At 40.6% G+C, this 17,599-nt stretch overlaps 1 protein-coding gene across 9 annotated transcripts in view; it reads right to left on the bottom strand.

Moving 5' to 3' along the window:
* Positions 1-9,326: 9,326 nt before the first annotated feature.
* Positions 9,327-17,599, bottom strand: part of CPLANE1 (ciliogenesis and planar polarity effector complex subunit 1) — a 124,129-nt gene continuing 115,856 nt past the window's right edge. For all 9 annotated transcript variants that reach the window (XM_082453636.1, XM_082453638.1, XM_082453637.1 and 6 more), the window contains 2 exons: positions 10,313-10,485; positions 9,327-9,793 (listed from right to left, as the gene is read on the bottom strand). In XM_082453636.1, coding sequence (XP_082309762.1) covers positions 9,620-9,793; positions 10,313-10,485 — 347 coding nt within the window. In that variant the 3' untranslated portion in view covers positions 9,327-9,619. The remainder of the gene's footprint in view (positions 9,794-10,312; positions 10,486-17,599) is intronic.

Below are 17,599 nucleotides of genomic sequence, written 5' to 3'. Positions count from 1 at the left end.
ATCCAGATGTTCTTAACCACTTTGTAATTCATGAACTTCTTTGAGAACCTAATGAAAACCATGAACTCTCTCTCCTTAGAAAACTGAACAAATTTATATCCAGAATTGTGCATACAATTTCAAGGGATTTATGGTTACCCCACCCAGGTCTATGTATGAATGACCTGACTTGAAAATCCATGGATTACAAGTTAAGAGATCCTTTCTAATCCAAACCCTTCTTTTTAAGGTGAAGCTGAAGCTCAAAGAGGTGACTTGTTACCTATAAGCTACATACTTAGAGCCAAGAGTGAGCCAAGAGCAACCCTCCAGATGTTCTTAATAAGGAAGATTTCGTCTGTCAGGTCATTCTTCACCCGTTGAGATCTCAATGAAGGCTACTTGATGACTAAATGTAACTTGTGAGATGCCTACCATCCTGTTAGATAAATGGATATGGTAAAATGTATTATGTATATATATATTTTTTTTAATTTATTTTTTGGCTGCGTTGGGTCTTCGTTGCTGCGCCCAGGCTTTCTCTAGTTGCGGTGAGCGGGGGCTAGTCTTTGTTGCTGTGCGCGGCCTTCTTATTGCAGTGGCTTCTCTTGTTGCAGAGCACGGGCTCTAGGCGCACGGGCTTCAGTAGTTGTGGCTCGTGGGCTCTAGAGTGCAGGCTCAGTAGTTGTGGCGCACGGGCTTAGTTGCTCCGCGGCATGTGGGATCTTCCTGGACCAGGGCTCGAACCCGTGTCCCCAGCATTGGCAGGCGGATTCTTTTTTTTTTTTATTGAAATATTCCTAATGCTTTTTTAAAATTATTTTTATTGATTGATTGATTTTTGGCTGCGTTGGGTCTTCGTTGCTGTGCACGGGCTTTCTGTAGTTGCGGCGAGCGGGGGCAACACTTCATTGTGGTGGGTGGGCTTCTTATTGCTGTGGCTTCTTTTGTTGCGGAGCACAGGCCCTAGGCGCCCGGGCTTCAGCAGTTGGAGCACGTGGGCTCATTATTTGTGGTGCACGGGCTTAGTTGCTCCGCAGCATGTGGGATCTTCCCAGACCAGGGATCAAACCCGTGTCCCCTGCATTGTCAGGCGGATTCTTAACCACTGCACCACCAGGGAAGTTCCAGCAGGTGGATTCTTAACCACTGTGCCACCAGGGAAGCCCAAAATGTAATATTTTATGTGTTCTATTTTTAATTATCTTTTACATTACCTGGCTTGATATAGAAGACTAAAACTTGGATTGATGAGAAGTCAGAAGACACAGTCTGAAGCCATTGTTTCTGAAATAAGTGTTACATGAAGTTTGGTACATAAAATCATAGAGCCATGCTAAGTGGGAACTTGAAGTGTGAGCAGCACAGGGTGTGGGTAGTAAAGTATCGAAAAATGAAGTTACAGAACTAAGGAGAGGTAAGTATAGAATTGTGAGAATTTAAATGTGTAGGGAGTGGAAGGACCTTAAGCAAGGGATTACTGAAAGCTCACTCTGGCTGCTACTGGAGGATAGATTTAAGGGTGTCAAGAAGAGGATATTAATGCAATATAGTCTCAGGGATGGTTAGAGCCTGAACTAGGATAATGATGGTAGTAGGGATAAAGAAGATTGGAGAGATTGCAGATGTATTTAGGAACTAAAAACAGCAAGACTTGACAGTTGACTGATAAGGTAAAAGAAGACAGTTGTCTAGAATAGCTATCAGGTTTCTCTACTTGTGATGACTAGGTTCAATTTTAAATATGTTGAAAGTGAGTGCCTTATGGGATGTTCAGGTGATGTGTAGAAGGTGGGAACATGACACTTTCGGGGGGACGTTTGGTCAGGGGCTACATTTGGGACTCATCAGCCACGTAAGCTGTAGTTAAAGCAAGCAGTGCAGAGCCAAAGAACAAGCTTAGAGGCTACTAACATTTAAGGTGCAGCAAGAAAAAATGCATTTGTGATGGAGGCAGGTGAAATGATTAGAAGAGTCTGGGAAGAATCCAGAACTAAGGGATTAGAGAGTTTCAAGAAGATAGAGAGCAGCACGTGAAATGCCACAGTAAGACTGAGACTGAAAAATGCTTGATCCCGCCATTCAGGATGTAAATGGTAAATTTTAGCGAGAGTTGTTTCAGGGAGGATGAGAGCAAAGCCAGATTGTGGTTGAGTTGAGAAATAAATGAGAATCAGGGAGAGTGGCAAGGGCAGGAAGAGAGACAACAGAGTACTGAAATGCTGAGTAGTGAAGCTAGAGAGAAAAGCAGATAATAAAGGGCCTAAAAAGCCATATTTAAGAGTTTGGAAGGGCTTTAAACAGTAAATATCCTCAGGGTTGTGGTTCAGAAAAAGCACTCACTGGCTACGATGTGGAGGATTGTGAAGATGCCAAACTGCATTATTTTTCCCAGCAGCACTCAGCTGCACAGCAGGAGTGACTCATCAGTGAGCCAGGGGCGGGAGTTTGTTGGGGGGATAGTTGAAGAGCTGGATTGAGAGAAAATTGAAGGATCAAAGTTCAGAGGTCTCCATGAAGTGGGAGAGCAAGTAGAATGAGAGTGGCAGAAGTGGAATAGTGGAGTGATAAAGTCAGAGAGAGGAGTGTGTGGGATTTCTGAGGTAGAGTGGTTCTGGAAACCAGGTAGGGAACGTGACCGTAGGAATGAATGAGTCAAGTGAACAGGCGGAGTTTGGTGCTGCAGAGATGAAGGAATCACAGGCTACATTCTGCACTCCTTTCCTGAGCTTAAAGCATTGGATTCTACCTCTTTTTTTCCTGTCATACTGTTTGTCTTGGAGATCACTTGGTATTGGCACTGGTTCATTATTTTTAGTTTTTGCAAATTCAGTCATTTTACAAGTACTTGCTGAGTGCATACTATCAGCAACAAACTGTGCTGGACCCATTGGCAACAAGCTTGTGTTTCTAGTGGAAGAGATAAGAAATGAACCACAAAGTACACAATTATACAGTTATTAAGTTACAGTTGAAATGAGTGCTTAAAAGGAAAAGTAACAGAAATTATGAGAGTATGTAGCACTAAAATAGTCTGGAGGGCTGGGGGAGACAAGAAAGTCTTCCTTCTCCAAGTGAAACTAATCCTCGGATAAAGCCTGACATGTAATATATATAATAGATACCAAATAATGTTGGTTGAACCACTGATGATAAAAGGGAAAACGTCTCTTTTTTTTTTTTGTTCCCAGCAGTTCATTCCTTAGGGACATGATGGTTGAGCTCTATAAAGTCTGAGGGGAAAAAAATTAGATGAAAGAAGAGGATGCAAGGAGAATCCCAAATTGATGACACGGCATATGCAAAGGGCCTGAAGAAAAGCACATATCGCTTAAAGCTTTGCAGTTCCTGTGAATGGCAGAGAAAAAAGAGTAATGATGAAGCTGATGAAATAGATGGGCTAAATCATGCTTTTGTAGGCCATGTTAAGGATGTCCTATGAGCAATGGGGAGCCATTAAGAAATTAAGATAGGTGGGAAGTGGAACAGGGATTTGCTTTTGTGAAGTCAGATTTGCGTTTTTAATTATTTATTTTTAAATTTATTTTATCTTATTTTATTTTGGCTTTATTGGGTCTTCATTGCTGTGCACGGGCTTTCTCTCTAGTTGTGGAGAGTGGGGGCTACTCTTTGGTGCTGTACGAGGGCTTCTCATTGCGGTGGCTTCTCTTGTTGCGGAACCCAGGCTCTAGGCACACGGGCTTCAGTAGTTGCAGCATGCAGGCTCAGCAGTTGTGGTGCACAGGCTCTAGGGTGCATGGGCTTCAGTAGTTGTGGTGCACGGGCTCAGTCGCTCTGTGGCCTGTGGGATCTTCCCAGACCAGGGATTGAACCCGTGTTCCCTGCATTGGCAGGCGGATTCTTAACCACTGCACCACCAGGGAAGTCCAGATTTGCATTTTTTAAAGAGCACTGACAATGATCTGAGGGGGACCAATAACGCCCTGTGGAAGGTGATGATGATAACTCTGGCTGGGGTGGTGGTGGTAGAAGGAGAGAAGTAGCCTTATTTGTAGAAGTGGTTAGGATGTTTAAGTTGGTCACGTAGCTTTTGGTAGGCTAAAATAATGGCCAACAATTAAAAATTAAATTGTAATGAGGAGAGAACAGGTGTGAATTTCCTTAGTAAGTTTTGATGAGTGAGACAAGTATTCCTGGGTAGATATCCATATAAAAGATAACATGACTTACCCCTGATTCATCTGGAGGACAGCCCATGAGGAATAACCATGATTTGAAGTGAGGAAAGGAACCAAAAAAGAAAAATAGTCTTGGATAGCTTAAAACTGTCAACTGAATCTTTAAAATCCTGCTTTTTATACAGTTCAGAGTAATTCCAAGATAAAGATTTTAATGAGACAGGCTTTTAATATAATTACAGGCAACCACTCTGATTTCTTTGTGCAGTTAACATGCATATTTCTAAAGAATATACTGTTGCAATTTATTAACTCTGGAACTTAGGTATTGAATTATATTATGATCTATTGACTTTTTTTAGTTTATTTTTGCGGCACATGGGATCTTTGTTGAGGCATGTGGGATCTTTTGTTGCAGCGTGCAGTCTTCTCTCTAGTTGTGGCATGCAGGCTCTAGAGCACGCGGGCTTAGTTGCCCCGCAGCATATGGGATCTTAGTTCCCCGACCAGGGATCGAACCCGTGTCCCCTGAATTGGAAGGTGGATTCTTTACCACTGGACCACCAGGGAAGTGCCCTATTGACTTTTTTATGATAGATAAAGACTTGGCTCTTATAGTCTTTCCCTCTCCTCCCAGTATGGATATCACTATTTTTAATAAGCATTTATGTAATATAAAACTATGTAAATATTGTTCGATCAGAGCTAAGTTTACTATGAATACATTTCCTTTATTGTATATTCTTGTTTTCCTTTTAGTGAAATTGCTTTGCTTTTTCACTTACATAATTTCCACATAGAGCTCCAAAAGAATTACAGATTTCTTTCATATCATTCATTTGAGTCTCCTTCCCCCTGCCCCTCCTGCATTCCTCCATCAAGAAACTCCTTCCTGGAGCTGTTCTTACTTTTGCACCAATCTGGACCGATTTTTCAGGACTGCTGCAAAGATGTTCTACCAAACTTTTTCTGCCTCTCTTCTGGTAGGATCCAGAACCCATGTCTGGAACCCAAAACTTCCTCCTTTTTGCTTAAAAATGTTCAGTTTGCTTGAGCATATCCTGCAGTAGTTTCCTAAGAATGGACACATAAGGACAAAATTTTCGAATCATTAGATGTCTGAAAATGTCATTATTTTCACCTCATGGTTGATAGCTGGGTCTAGAATTCTAAATTGAAATTTTTCCCTTTGAAAGTATTTTCACCGTAATCTAGTCTGTGTTGTTGCTGTTAAGAGGGCTGCTACCATACTGATGATTATTCCTTTGTTTATGACTTGTGCTTTCCTGCTGTAGAAACTTAGGATATTTTCTCTATTTCTCATATTGTAAAATTTCACTATGATGTTTCTTAGTGGATCTCTTTGTGAAATTCATTCTACAGGGCATGTTATAGACTTTTGATCTGTGTTCTTAGCTATGGAGAATTTTCTTTGATAATTTCTTCCCCTTGGTTTCTTCTCTCTATAATTTCTTTTTTAAAATTAATTAATTAATTTATTTATTTATTGGCTGTGTTGGGTCTTCATTGCTGTGCGCAGGCTTTCTCTAGTTTCGGCGGGCAGGAGCTACTCTTCGTTGTGGTGCACGGGCTTCTTATTGCAGTGGCTTCTCTTGTTGTGGAGCATGGGCTCTAGGTGGACAGGCTTCAGTAGTTGTGGCACATGGACTCAGTAGTTGTGGCTCGCAGGCTGTAGAGCGTAGATTCAGTAGTTGTGGTGCATGGGCTTAGCTGCTCCGTGGCATTTGGGATCTTCCTGGACCAGGGATCGAACCCATGTCCCCTGAATTGGCAGGCGGATTCTTAACCACTGCACCACCAGGGAAGCCCCTCTCTATAATTTCTGTTAGTCAGATATTATTCTTCCTGGACTGATCTCCTCAGTTATGTTTTTTGCTTTTTTTTTTTGGTCTTTTGAGTCTATCTTTGAGAGTTTTTCAACTTTATCTTCTAACTGCTATTAAAATTTTTATTTCAGCTATATTTTAAATTTCAAAGAGTTTCTTCTTGTTCTCTGATTGCTCCTTTCATACAGTAACTTGTTTTATTTTATGAATGCAACATCTCATATCTATCTGTCAGATTAAAAAGTAGCATTCTCGCCATTTGGAGGCCTGAGCTCAAGCCACAGCCAATGCTTCACATGTGCAGATTTAAGGAGGCTGATAAATCACATTCCTCACTCCTTGGAGTTCTGATTAGAATTATACACTGAAGTCAGATAGAGATAAAACTAACAGCTTTATTGTCAGTAGAGCCAGAGTAGAGAACATATTGTAGCCTGGACCGGCAACCACAGTCCAGCTTGCTGCCATTTGCCCCAAATCTAGACACCCATCCATCTGCTGGTGGAGTGCTCTGCAAAGCAAACATTTAATCTACTTAGCTTCCTGGAGTAGCTGCCCCTCACTCGTCAAAAGCCAGAAGTAGGGACAAAGAGACCACACATATACTTGGTGAATGCATGTATACTCGTTTTTAAAATGAGAATCAATTGATGTTGAACTCTTGCCACTCACCGATAAGAAATATGTCTTCTTTATTAACAGAAATGTGAGAATAGGGCTTCCTCTGTCATTGCCTGAGCCTTCCAACTTGTTAGCTTTAAAAAACCACTTGTTCTATTTCTTGCATGATCTTTTTGTCTGTTATTTTGCACATTTAATTTTGACTCTCCCTTTCATGAAAAGGGCTTTCTCTTTGTGTCAAGTGATGCCTAACTGTCCATTCAGGTTTTTGAGCAAGGTACTAGAAAGTTTATTGAAGCTCTTTATTGAAGCTCTGAACGTTTATAGGTGGATTTCATCTGGTGAGCTCCACTCTAGAGCAGTGGTTGGCAAACTTTTTCTCTAAAGAGTCAGAAAATAAGTATTTTAGGCTTTGCAAGTCACATGGTCTGTGTAGCAACTATGCAACTCTGCCACTGACGAGCAAAAGCAGCGTAGATATCATGGGAATGGATGGGCAGGTTGTCTTTCAGTAAAACTTTATTTACAAGAACAGAAAGCAGGCCAGATTTGCTGATCTCTGCTCTAAGGTAATCAGGTGGGAAGTTGGACTCCTGCCTCGGGCATAGCTACTGGGAGCTCTTTGCACAAGGGATACAGAGATGAGTTGCAACTGTTCTAAGACTTACACCATGATTGTCTCACTGAGTCCCTTTTTGTGCTTGTCAGCTCTGTATCTTAAATTCACTGTTCATCACTATCCTCTTCTGCACAAATTCTATTATGGCTTCCTCACCCTCTTACACCTCCTGTGACTTCTCTCCTCCAGTGATATCTCCTCTCCAATTCTCTTCGTTTGTGTTGATTTATACATTTAAAAATTCTTTTATTATCCTCTCACTTAGGTCTTAGAAGGAATCAAAATAATTTATCGAACGGTAAAATATTTTACCATTTTAAAATTCTTAACACTGGTTATTTTAATTAGCTTGTTTTTACCTTTACTGACTGAATATATTTTAAATACTTCTTTTTAAATTAGTATCAGTTTTTTAAAAAAAATCCTACATAAAATTTTTCCCTTCAACTAGGCTACTCCTGCCATGGAAGTTGGCCCTAGGCCCCATATATATAAATTCATTCCTAACCTACACACCAACCTTAACAAGGATTCTTTCCTCTCAGATGTTCCCCAGATTCAGTATTTGTATGAAAAAAATGAAAGCATTAGTTTCCACTAGGGTCACCTTAATGACACAGAGTCACAGTCCAAATGCTGAACACACATGAAGGGTCAGGGTATAAGCAATGCTTAAAGGAAACTGGAGTTCTGGAGGGCTACCAATGTGACTTCTGCAGAATTCCTCTCTCTCAGATTTCCTCAGTAAGGTCCAAGGTTTGATTTCTTATAGAAAAGCTAGCAGGACACAAAGCATGGTACATAATTATTTGAATTGTTGAGAAATGGAAAAGGGTATAAGCTATAATGGCTTTTCGTGAATTCATCAAACACTTGAGCATATACTATAGGCTAGAAACAGTAGGAGCTGAAGTAGGAAAGAAAGAAAGGCTGAAGTTGGTGTTTTTAAGCCAGGTCCATGGATATAATTTCTTGGCAGAAGCTTTGTGTTTGAGCTTCCTTTGCTAACAGATTCCAAACTCAGCCAGAATAAAGAACAGGACACTCAGATGTGGCTTTAGTTTAGATATACATGATACTAAATGCTGTATAACATATTTTCTAATAAAAATGTGAGCAAAATAATATTGTTTTGAGAAATTGGGGAATCCTTTTGATAACTGGAGGTATTCCCAAGCATGGTAAGTGCTTGAAATCTAGATATGGAAACTGCTTCTTTTAACCCTTGTTTGTTTGGAAGGTGTGCAGTCTAGACCCTTCCTTGTAAGGCTGTTTCCTGTGTCAGGCACACTACAAAACTGTCATACTGCAGTTTTTTGAAGACTAAGAGAACATATTCAGGCTAGAGGCTGGAGACTGCCTAGGACCATCAGTCTTCTGCTGACATGCTCTACCCTCCTTCAGTCCTTATTTTCAGGTTTGCTGTACGGGTGTAAAATTGACTGAGACCAAGAAAAGACTTCCACTTGCAGCTATGACAGAGTAACTGGCACATGACTAGCCTACATGCCTTAACCATAAAATTGGACAAAACATGTGAGGCAACTGCTTTTAGACACTGGACAGCAGCATGCAGTGCAAGACGGTGATCCCCTGAGGGAAGGGAAGCTCACGAGGTAAGTCTCATAAATGCTTGGCTCTCTGCTTTAAGGGTATTATCCCGACTCCAGCATAACGAGCTATGTCCAAGCAGACCACAGTGGTCCCACTGAGCTGACAAGGCAGAGATCAAAGTGCAGGGTAGTAGCAGTGCCCAGACTCTGCAAGGCACCCAAAGCATCCAACTCTTTTTCTTCCTCCAAGGCTCTTCACGATACAGGGCAGAGAGGACAGAAGACCTGGCCCACGTGGAACATGTTTTATTTAGAAGTTCAGGATTAGTGGAAGGTGGCTGGTTCCTTTTCACTCCTCAGCCAAGCCCTACACAATTTTAGGATATCTTTTAAAATGGAGTTCATTATTGAGCGTCTCTGGTGAGAGTGTGATTTTCTTCACCTCAATGAAAGAATTTTTTTTTTCCTATCAGGTTTACCCAGCTAAGGTTGTTTCTCAAAACTCAGGGGGTAAAGGATGAGGCAAGACAGAAGATTTTTATTGAAAGAAGCTTAAATATTATACAAGCTTGGCTTGAAAGGTACTGTTTATTTCATCATTTAAAAAATTATACCTAAAGATAATAAGTCAAATGCAAAAACATATAAGACATCTATAGTTAACCCCTTTCCCTTGAAGGCAAACTTATTGAGAAATGTTTATTTTTCCTCTTAAAATGTCTAATCCAGGTAATAATATGCCTGCAGGTGGTAAATTCACATTGCTTCCTTCATTGCTTCTCTCCCTTAAACCCACAAATCTTTCAGAACTACAACACTGCGTTGCTGGCCTTTGCGTGGAAGCAGAGTGACGTTCAGGTCTTACAGGTCCAGGGCCCAGTGGACAGACGGGCTCTTGTCCTCCACACTGGCCACCATATCTTCAATGGCATCCCAGTCAAGCTTGCTGAGGATGCTGCCCGTGCTCTCAGACAAGCCGTCCGTGCCACACACCCCAAAAGGAGGCTCTGGCTTTTCTTCAGTTGGTGATGAGTCCTATCAAATTGAGAAAGACAGTAAGTTGTGGTCCTAGCCTGAGAAAAAATAAATGGAACATGAACTAAATTTTCCAAAGATTCTAGAGCTGCTCATCCACCAAACCCTGAAGGAAATATGAAGGGAACCAGGGCTGTGGTTGCCCAGCACATCTGGATTGGCAGTGGGCTGAATGAACACCACCTGACACAACAAGATGCTGGCACCAGGTCTGAAGAGTGGACAGAATAGATTTTTATATCTATAGTACAATGATCTGTTCTTACATTTTTGTTGTTGTGTCTTGTTTTTTGAGTCTTTTTTTTTTTTAGGTTAAAAAGAAAATACAGTCAAGGAAAATTCTGAATGATAAATGCTAGAGTACTAAGCCAAAAGTGTAGATGCTTTGAATCGCTACTTCAAACTGACCTAATAATCTTTCAGTATGTCTACATCCCACTAAATAAATAAATAAATAACAAAAAACCCTAAAGAACACAAGGAATCACTAGGCAAACTGGAACCTGGAACAACGTGTACCTGTAGAAGGGAACTGTGACTCTCATAGAGAATCGCACGGATGTCTGAAGGTACCATCCAGGGGCTCACCACAGTCTCCTCTCTCTCATACTCTAAACATACCTCCTTGGTTTGAGGTGCAAGACCAGCACTTGTGTGATTTTTTGTACACCGCAGACAGGGAGCATTAGACCCTTTCAAGGGAAAAGAACAATGCATACATTAGGACTGATTCATTTATAAGTTTGTTACTTACAGTGACTTTTATCATCAAACCCAAGGCAGTCACACCTTACCTAATATTTAAATCACAAGGTCTGGATATGGTTGGCTTTAGGGTTCTAGCAATTCCTGTTCTGTCTGTGTGACAGAAGGAAATTGAATTCTGGCCACCTCTTTTGTTTTGTTTTACTTTTTATTTTATATTGGAGTACAGCTGATTAAAAATGTTGTTAGTTTCAGGTGTACAGCAAAGTGATTTAGTTATACATATACATGTATCTATTCTTTTTCAAGTTCTTTTCCCATTTAGGTTATTACAGAATATTCAGCAGAGTTCCCTGTGCTATAGTAGGTCCTTGTTGGTTATCTGTTTTAAACATAGCAAGCGTGTATACGTCAATTCCAAACTTCCAATCTATCCCTCCCCCCACCCTTCTCCCCTGGTAAGACTCATGCTCTCTAAGTCCGTGAGTCTGTTTGTTTTGTAAGTTCATTTGTATCATTTTTTTTAGATTCCACATATAAGCACTATCATATGATATTTGTCTTTCTCTGTCTGATGTACTTAGCTCAGTATGATAATCTCCAGGTCCATCCATGTTGCTGCAAATGGCATTATTTTATTCTTTTTAATGGCTGAGTAATATTCCATTGTATATATGTACCACATCTTCTTTATCCGTTCTTCTGTTGATGGACATTTAGGTTACTTCCATGTCTTGGCTATTGTAAACAGCACTGCAATGAACACTGTGGTACACGTATCCTTTCGAACCATGGTTTTCTCCAGGTATATGCCCAGGAGTGGGATTACTGGATCATATCATAGCTCTATTTTTAGATTTTTTAGTAACCTCCATACCGTTCTCCATAGTGGCTATACGAATTTACATTCCCACCAACATTCCTTTTCTCCACACCCTCTCCAGCATTTATTGTTTGCAGACTTTTTGACAATGGCCATTTTCACTGGTGTGAGGTGATATCTCATTGTAGTCTTGATTTGCAATTTTCTAGTAATTAGCAATGTTGAGCATCTTTTCATGTGCCTCTTGGCCATCTGTATATCTTCTTTGGAGGAATGTCTATTTAGGTTTTCTGCCCACTTTTTGACTGGGTTTTTTTTTTTTTTTTTGATATTGATGAGCTGCATAAGCTGTTTGTAAATTTTGGAGATTAATCCCTTGTTGGTCACATTGTTTGCAAAAATTTTCTCCCATTCTGTGGGTTGTCTTTTGGTTTTATTTATGGTTTCTTTTGCTGTGCAAGTTTTTGAGTTTAATGAGGTCCCATTGGTTTATTTTTGTTTTTATTTCCATTACTCTAGGAGATGGATCAAAAAAGATATTGCTGTGATTTATGTCAAAGGGTGTTCTGCCTATGTTTTCCTCTAAGAGTTTTATAGTGTCTGGTCTTAATTTAGGTCTTTAATCCATTTTGAGTTTATTTTTGTGTATGGTGTTAGGGAGTGTTCTAATTTCATTTTTTTACATGTAGCTGTCCAGTTTTCCCAGCATCATTTATTGAAGAGATTGTCTTTTCTCCACTGTATAGTCTTGCCTCCTTTGTCACAGATTAATTGACCATAGGTGTGTGGGTTTATCTCTGGATTTTCTATACTGTTCCATTGATCTATATTTCTGTTTTTGTGCCAGTACCATACTGTTTTGATTAGTGTAGCTTTGTAGTTTAGTCTGGAGTCAGGGAGCCTGATTCCTCCAACTCTGTTTTGCTTTCTCAAGATTGCTTTGGCTATTTGGGGTCATTTTTGTGTTTCCATACAAATTGTAAAATTTTCTGTTCTAGTTCTGTGAAAAATGCCATTGGTAATTTGATAGGGATTGCATTGAATCTGTAGATTGTCTTGGGTAGTACAGTCATTTTGACAATATTGATTCTTCCAATCCAAGAACATGGTATATCTTTCCATCTATTTGCATCATCTTTGCTTTCCTTTCATCAGCATCTTATAGTTTTCATAGTACAGATCTTTTTGCCTCCACAGGTAGGTTTATTCCTAGGTATTTTATTCTTTTAGATGCTATGGTAAATAGGATTGTTTCCTTGATTTCTGTTTCTGATTTTTCATTGCTAGTGTATAGGAATGCCAGAGATTTCTGTGCATTAATTTTGTATCCTGCAGCTTTACCAAATTCATTGATGAGCTCTAGTAGTTTCCTGGTAGCATCTTTAGGATTTGGTATGTATAGTATCATGTCATCTGCGAACAGTGACAGTTTTATTTCTTCTTTCCCAATTTGCATTCCTTTTCTTTTTCTTCTCTCATTGCTAGAACTTCCAAAACTATGTTGAATAAAAGTGGTGAGAGTGGACATCCTTGTCTTGTTCCTGATCTTAGAGGGAATGCTTTCAGCTTTTCACCATTTTGTGTGATGTTAGCTGTGGGTTTGTCGTATATGGCCTAAATTTATTATGTTGAGGTATGTTCCCTCAATGCCCACTTTCTGGAGAGTTTTTATCATAAATGGGTGTTGAATTTTGTCAAAAGCTTTTTCTGCATCTATTGAGATGATCATATAGTTTTTACTCTTCAATTTGTTGATATGGTGTAGCACACTGATTTGCAGATACTGAAAAATCCTTGCATCTTTCGAATAAATCCCACTTGACCATGGTGTATGATCCTTTTAATGTACTGTTGGATTTGAGGTTTTTCGTTTGTTTTTTGTTTTATTTGGCTACATTGGGTCTTAGTTGCGGCAGGCGGAATCTTCACTGCAGCACGCGGGATCTTTCTTTGTGGTGTGCAGGCTCCTCGTTGTGGTGTGCAGGCTTCTCTCCAGTTGTGGTGCATGGACTCCAGAGCGTGTTGGCTCAGTAGCTGTGGTGCACGGGCTCACCAGTTGCGGCGTATGGGCCTGGAACATGCAGGCTCAGAAGTTGCAAGGCGCGGGCTCTCTAGTTGTGGTACGCGGGCTCTAGAGTGCAAGGACTCGGTAGTGGTGGCACAGGGCTCTCTAGTGGCATGTGGGCTCTAGAGCATATGGGCTCAGTAGTCGCAAAGAGTGGGCTTACTTGCCCTGTGGCATGTGAGATCTTAGTTCCCTGACCAGGGATTGAACCTGCGTCCCCTGCACTGGAAGGCGGATTCTTAACCACTGGATCACCAGGGAAGTCCCTGGATTTCGTTTGCTAGTATTCTGTTGAGGATTTTTGCATCTATATTCATCAGTGATATTGGCCTGTAATTTTCGTTCTGTGTGTGAGTGGTATCTTTGTCTAGTTTTGGTATCAGGGTGACACTGGCCTCATAGAATCAGTTTGGGAGTATTCCTTCATCTGCAATTTTTTGGAATAGTTTCAGAAGGACAGGTGTTAACTCTTCTCTGATTGTTTGATAGAATTCACCTGTGAAGCCATTTGGTCCTGGACTTTTGTGTGTTGGAAATTTTTTAATTGCTGTTTCAATTTCGGTGCTTGTATTCGCTGTTTCAATTTCGGTGCTTGTATTTCGGTGTTCATATTTCCATTTCTTCCTGGTTCAGTTTTGGGAGATTGTACCTTTCTAAGAATTTGTCCATTTTTTCCAGGTTGTGCATTTTATTCGCATAGAATTGCTTGTAGTAGTCCCTCTGTATTTCTGTGGTGTCTGCTGTAACTTCTTTTTCATTTCTAATTTTATTGATTTGAGCCCTCTCTCTTTTTTTCTTGGTGAGTCTGGCTAAAGGCTTATCAATTTTGTTTATCTTCTCAAAGAACAAGCTTTTGGTTTCATTGATCTTTGCTATTGTTTTCTTTGTTTCTATTTATTTCTGCTCTAATTTTTATGATTTCTTTCATTCTACTAACTTTGGGTTTTGTTTGTTCTTCTTTCTCTAGCTGCTTTAGGTGTAAGGTTAGGTTGTTTACTTGACATTTTTCTTGTTCCTGAGGTAAGATTGTATTGCTATAAACTTCCCTCTCAGAACTGTGTCCCATAGGTTTTGGATCATTGTGCTTTCACTGTCATTTGTCTCCAGGTATTTTTTGATTTCCTCTTTGATTTCTTCAGTGATCCATGTTGTTTACTATTATATTGTTTAGCTTCCACATGTTTGTGTTTTTTACAGTTTTTTCCTTGTAGTTGATTCTAATCTCATAGGGTTGGGGTCAGAAAAGATGGTTGATATGATTTCAGTTTTCTTAAATTTACCGAGGCTCGCTTTGTGGCCCAGCATGTGACCAATCCTAGAGAATGTTTCATGTGCACTTGAGAAGAATGTGTATTCTGCTGCTTCTGGATGGAATGCTCTATAAATATCATCAATTATGTCCATCTGGTCTAATGTGTCATTTAAGGCCTCTGTTTCGCTATTAATTTTAGGTCAGGATGATCTGTCCATTGATGAAAGTGGGGTGTTAAAAGTCCCACACTATTATTGTGTTACTGTTGATTTCTCTTTTTGTGGCTGTTAGCATTTGCCTTATATACTGAGGTGCTTCTATGCTGGGTGCATATATTTATAAGATCGTTTTATATATTCTTCCTGGATTGATCCCTTGATCATTATGTAGTGTCCTTCTTTGTCTCTTGAAACAGTCTTTATTTTAAAGTCAATTTTGTCTTATATGAGTATTGCTACTCCAGCTTTCTTTTGATTTCCATTTGCCTGTAATACCCTTTTCCATCCACTCACTTTCAGTCTGTATGTGTCCCTAGATCTGAAGTGTATCTCTTGTAAACAGCACATGTATAGGTCTTGTTTTTGGATCGATTCAGCCAGTCTGTATCTTTTGGTTGGAGCATTTAATCTTATGTTTAAGGTAATTATTGATATGTATGTTCTTGTTGCCATTTTGTTAATTGGTTTGGATTTGTTTTTGTAGGTCTTTTTTCTTCGCTTACTCTTTTGTTCTCTTCTCTTTTGAACCTACCTTTCATGTTGTGTTTGGATTCCTTTTGTCTTTTTTGTCTATCTATTGTAGATTTTTGGTTTGTGGTTACCAAGAGGTTTTGATACAGCAGTCTACATAAACAGGATAGTTTTAACTTGATGGTCATTTAATTTCAAATTCATTTCCAATATCCTCCATTTGTACTCTCCTCACGATTGCTGGTTTTGATATCATACTTGTGTGTGGTTGACTTCCTACCTTTACTGTATGTTTGCCTTTACTGGTGAGCATTTCTATTCATACTTTTCTTGTTTCTATTTGTGGCCTTTTCTTTTCCACCTAGAGAAGTTCCTTTGGCATTCGTTGCAAAGCTGGTCTGGTAGCGCTGAATTCTCTTAGCTTTTGCTTGTCTGTAAAGCTTTTGATTTCTCCATCGAATCTGAGTGAGAGCCTTGCTGGGTAGAGTGTTCTTGGTTGAAGGCTCTTCCCTTTCATCACTTTAAATATATCGTGCAACCCCCTTCTGGCCTGCATACTTTCTGCTGAGGAATCAGCTGACAACCTTTCGGGAATTTCCCTTGTATGTTATTTGTTGCTTTTCCCTTGTTGATTTAATATTTTTTCTTTGTCTTTAAGTTTTGTCAATTTGATTACTATGTGTCTTAGCATGTTCCTCCTTGGGATTATCCTGCCTGGAACTCTCTGGGCTTCCTTGGACTTGTATGACTGTTTCCTTTCCCATGTTAGGGAATTTTTCAGCTATTATCTCTTCAAATATTTTCTCAGGTCCCTTCTCTCCCTCTCCTCCTTCTGGGACCCGTATAATGCGAATGTTGGTGCATTTAATGTTGTCCCAAAGGTCTCTTAGGCTCTCATCATTTCTTTACATTCCTTTTTCTTTATTCTGTTCTGCAGCAGTGATTTCCACCATTCTGTCTTCCGGCTCACTTGTCCATTCTTCTGTCTCAGTTATTCTGCTACTGATTCCTTCCAGTGTATTTTTCATTTCAGTTATTGTACTGTTCACCTCTGTCTGTTTGTTCTTTAGTTATTCCAGGTCTTTGTTAAACATTTCTTGTAACTTCTCGATCTGTGCCTCCATTCTTTTTCAAGAACTTGGATAATCTTTTCTATCATTACTCTGAATTCTTTCTCATGTAGATTGCCTGTCTCCACTTCACTTAGTTGTTCTCCTGGGGTTTTATTTTGTTCCTTCATCTGGGACATATTCCTCTGCTGTCTCATTTTGTCTAACTTTCAGCGATGTGGTTTCCGTTCTGCAGGCTGCAGGGTTGTAGTTCTTGCTTCTGCTGTCTGCCCCCTGGTGGGTGATGCAAAGAGGCTTGTGCAGGCTTCCTGGTGGGGGGGACTGGTTCCTGACCACGGGTGGGTGGAGCTGGGTCTTGTCCCTCTGGTGGGCAGGGCCGTGTCAAGGGGTGTGTTTAGTGGGTAGCCATGTGCTCAGGAAGACTTTAAGCAGCCTGTCTGCTAATGGGTGGGGTGGGGCTGTGTCCATCCCTGTTGATTGTTTGGCCTGAGGCGTCCCAGCACTGGAGCCTACAGGTTGTTGGGTGGGGCCAGGTCTTGGGGACAAAATGGCAGCCTCCAGGAGTGCTCACACCAAAGAGTACTCCCCAGAACCACCACTGTGTCTTGTCACTGCACTGAGCCACAGCTGCCCCACCACCACCTCTGCAGGAGACAGTCCAATACGAGCAGGTAGGTCTGGCCCAGGCTCTTTTGAGGTCACTGCTTTTTTCCCTGGGTCCTGGTACGCACAAGACCTTGTGTGTACCCTCCAATAGAGGAGTTTCTGTTTCTCCCAGTCCTGTGGAATTCCTGCGATCAAACCCCACTAGCCTTCAAAGCCAGATTCTCTGGGGGCTCCTATTCCGGTTGCCAGACCCCCAGGCCGGGGAGCCTAACGTGGGGCTCAGAACTTTCACTGTTGTGGGAGAGCTTCTGTGGTATAATTATTTTCCATTTTGTGGGTCACCCAAATTTTGTGGGATTTGATTTTATCGCAATTGTGCCCCTCCTGCTGTCTCACTGTGGCTTCTTTGGATGTAGGATATCCTTTATGGTAGGTTCCAGTGGGTTTTTTTTTTTTTGGTCTATGGTCGTTCAGCAGTTGTTATTTTGATGCTTTCCTAAGAAGAGGTGAGCAAACGTTCTTCTCTGCCATCTTGACTCCATCTCCTCTGGCCACCTCTTTTGATTTTAAAAGTAATGGTAACCAAGATTGGTTCG

The sequence above is a fragment of the Balaenoptera physalus genome (genome assembly GCF_965194825.1).
Source record: "Balaenoptera physalus genome assembly, chromosome: 3".
Lineage (NCBI taxonomy): Eukaryota > Metazoa > Chordata > Mammalia > Artiodactyla > Balaenopteridae > Balaenoptera > Balaenoptera physalus.
This window is presented reverse-complemented; position numbering and strand designations above follow the sequence as displayed.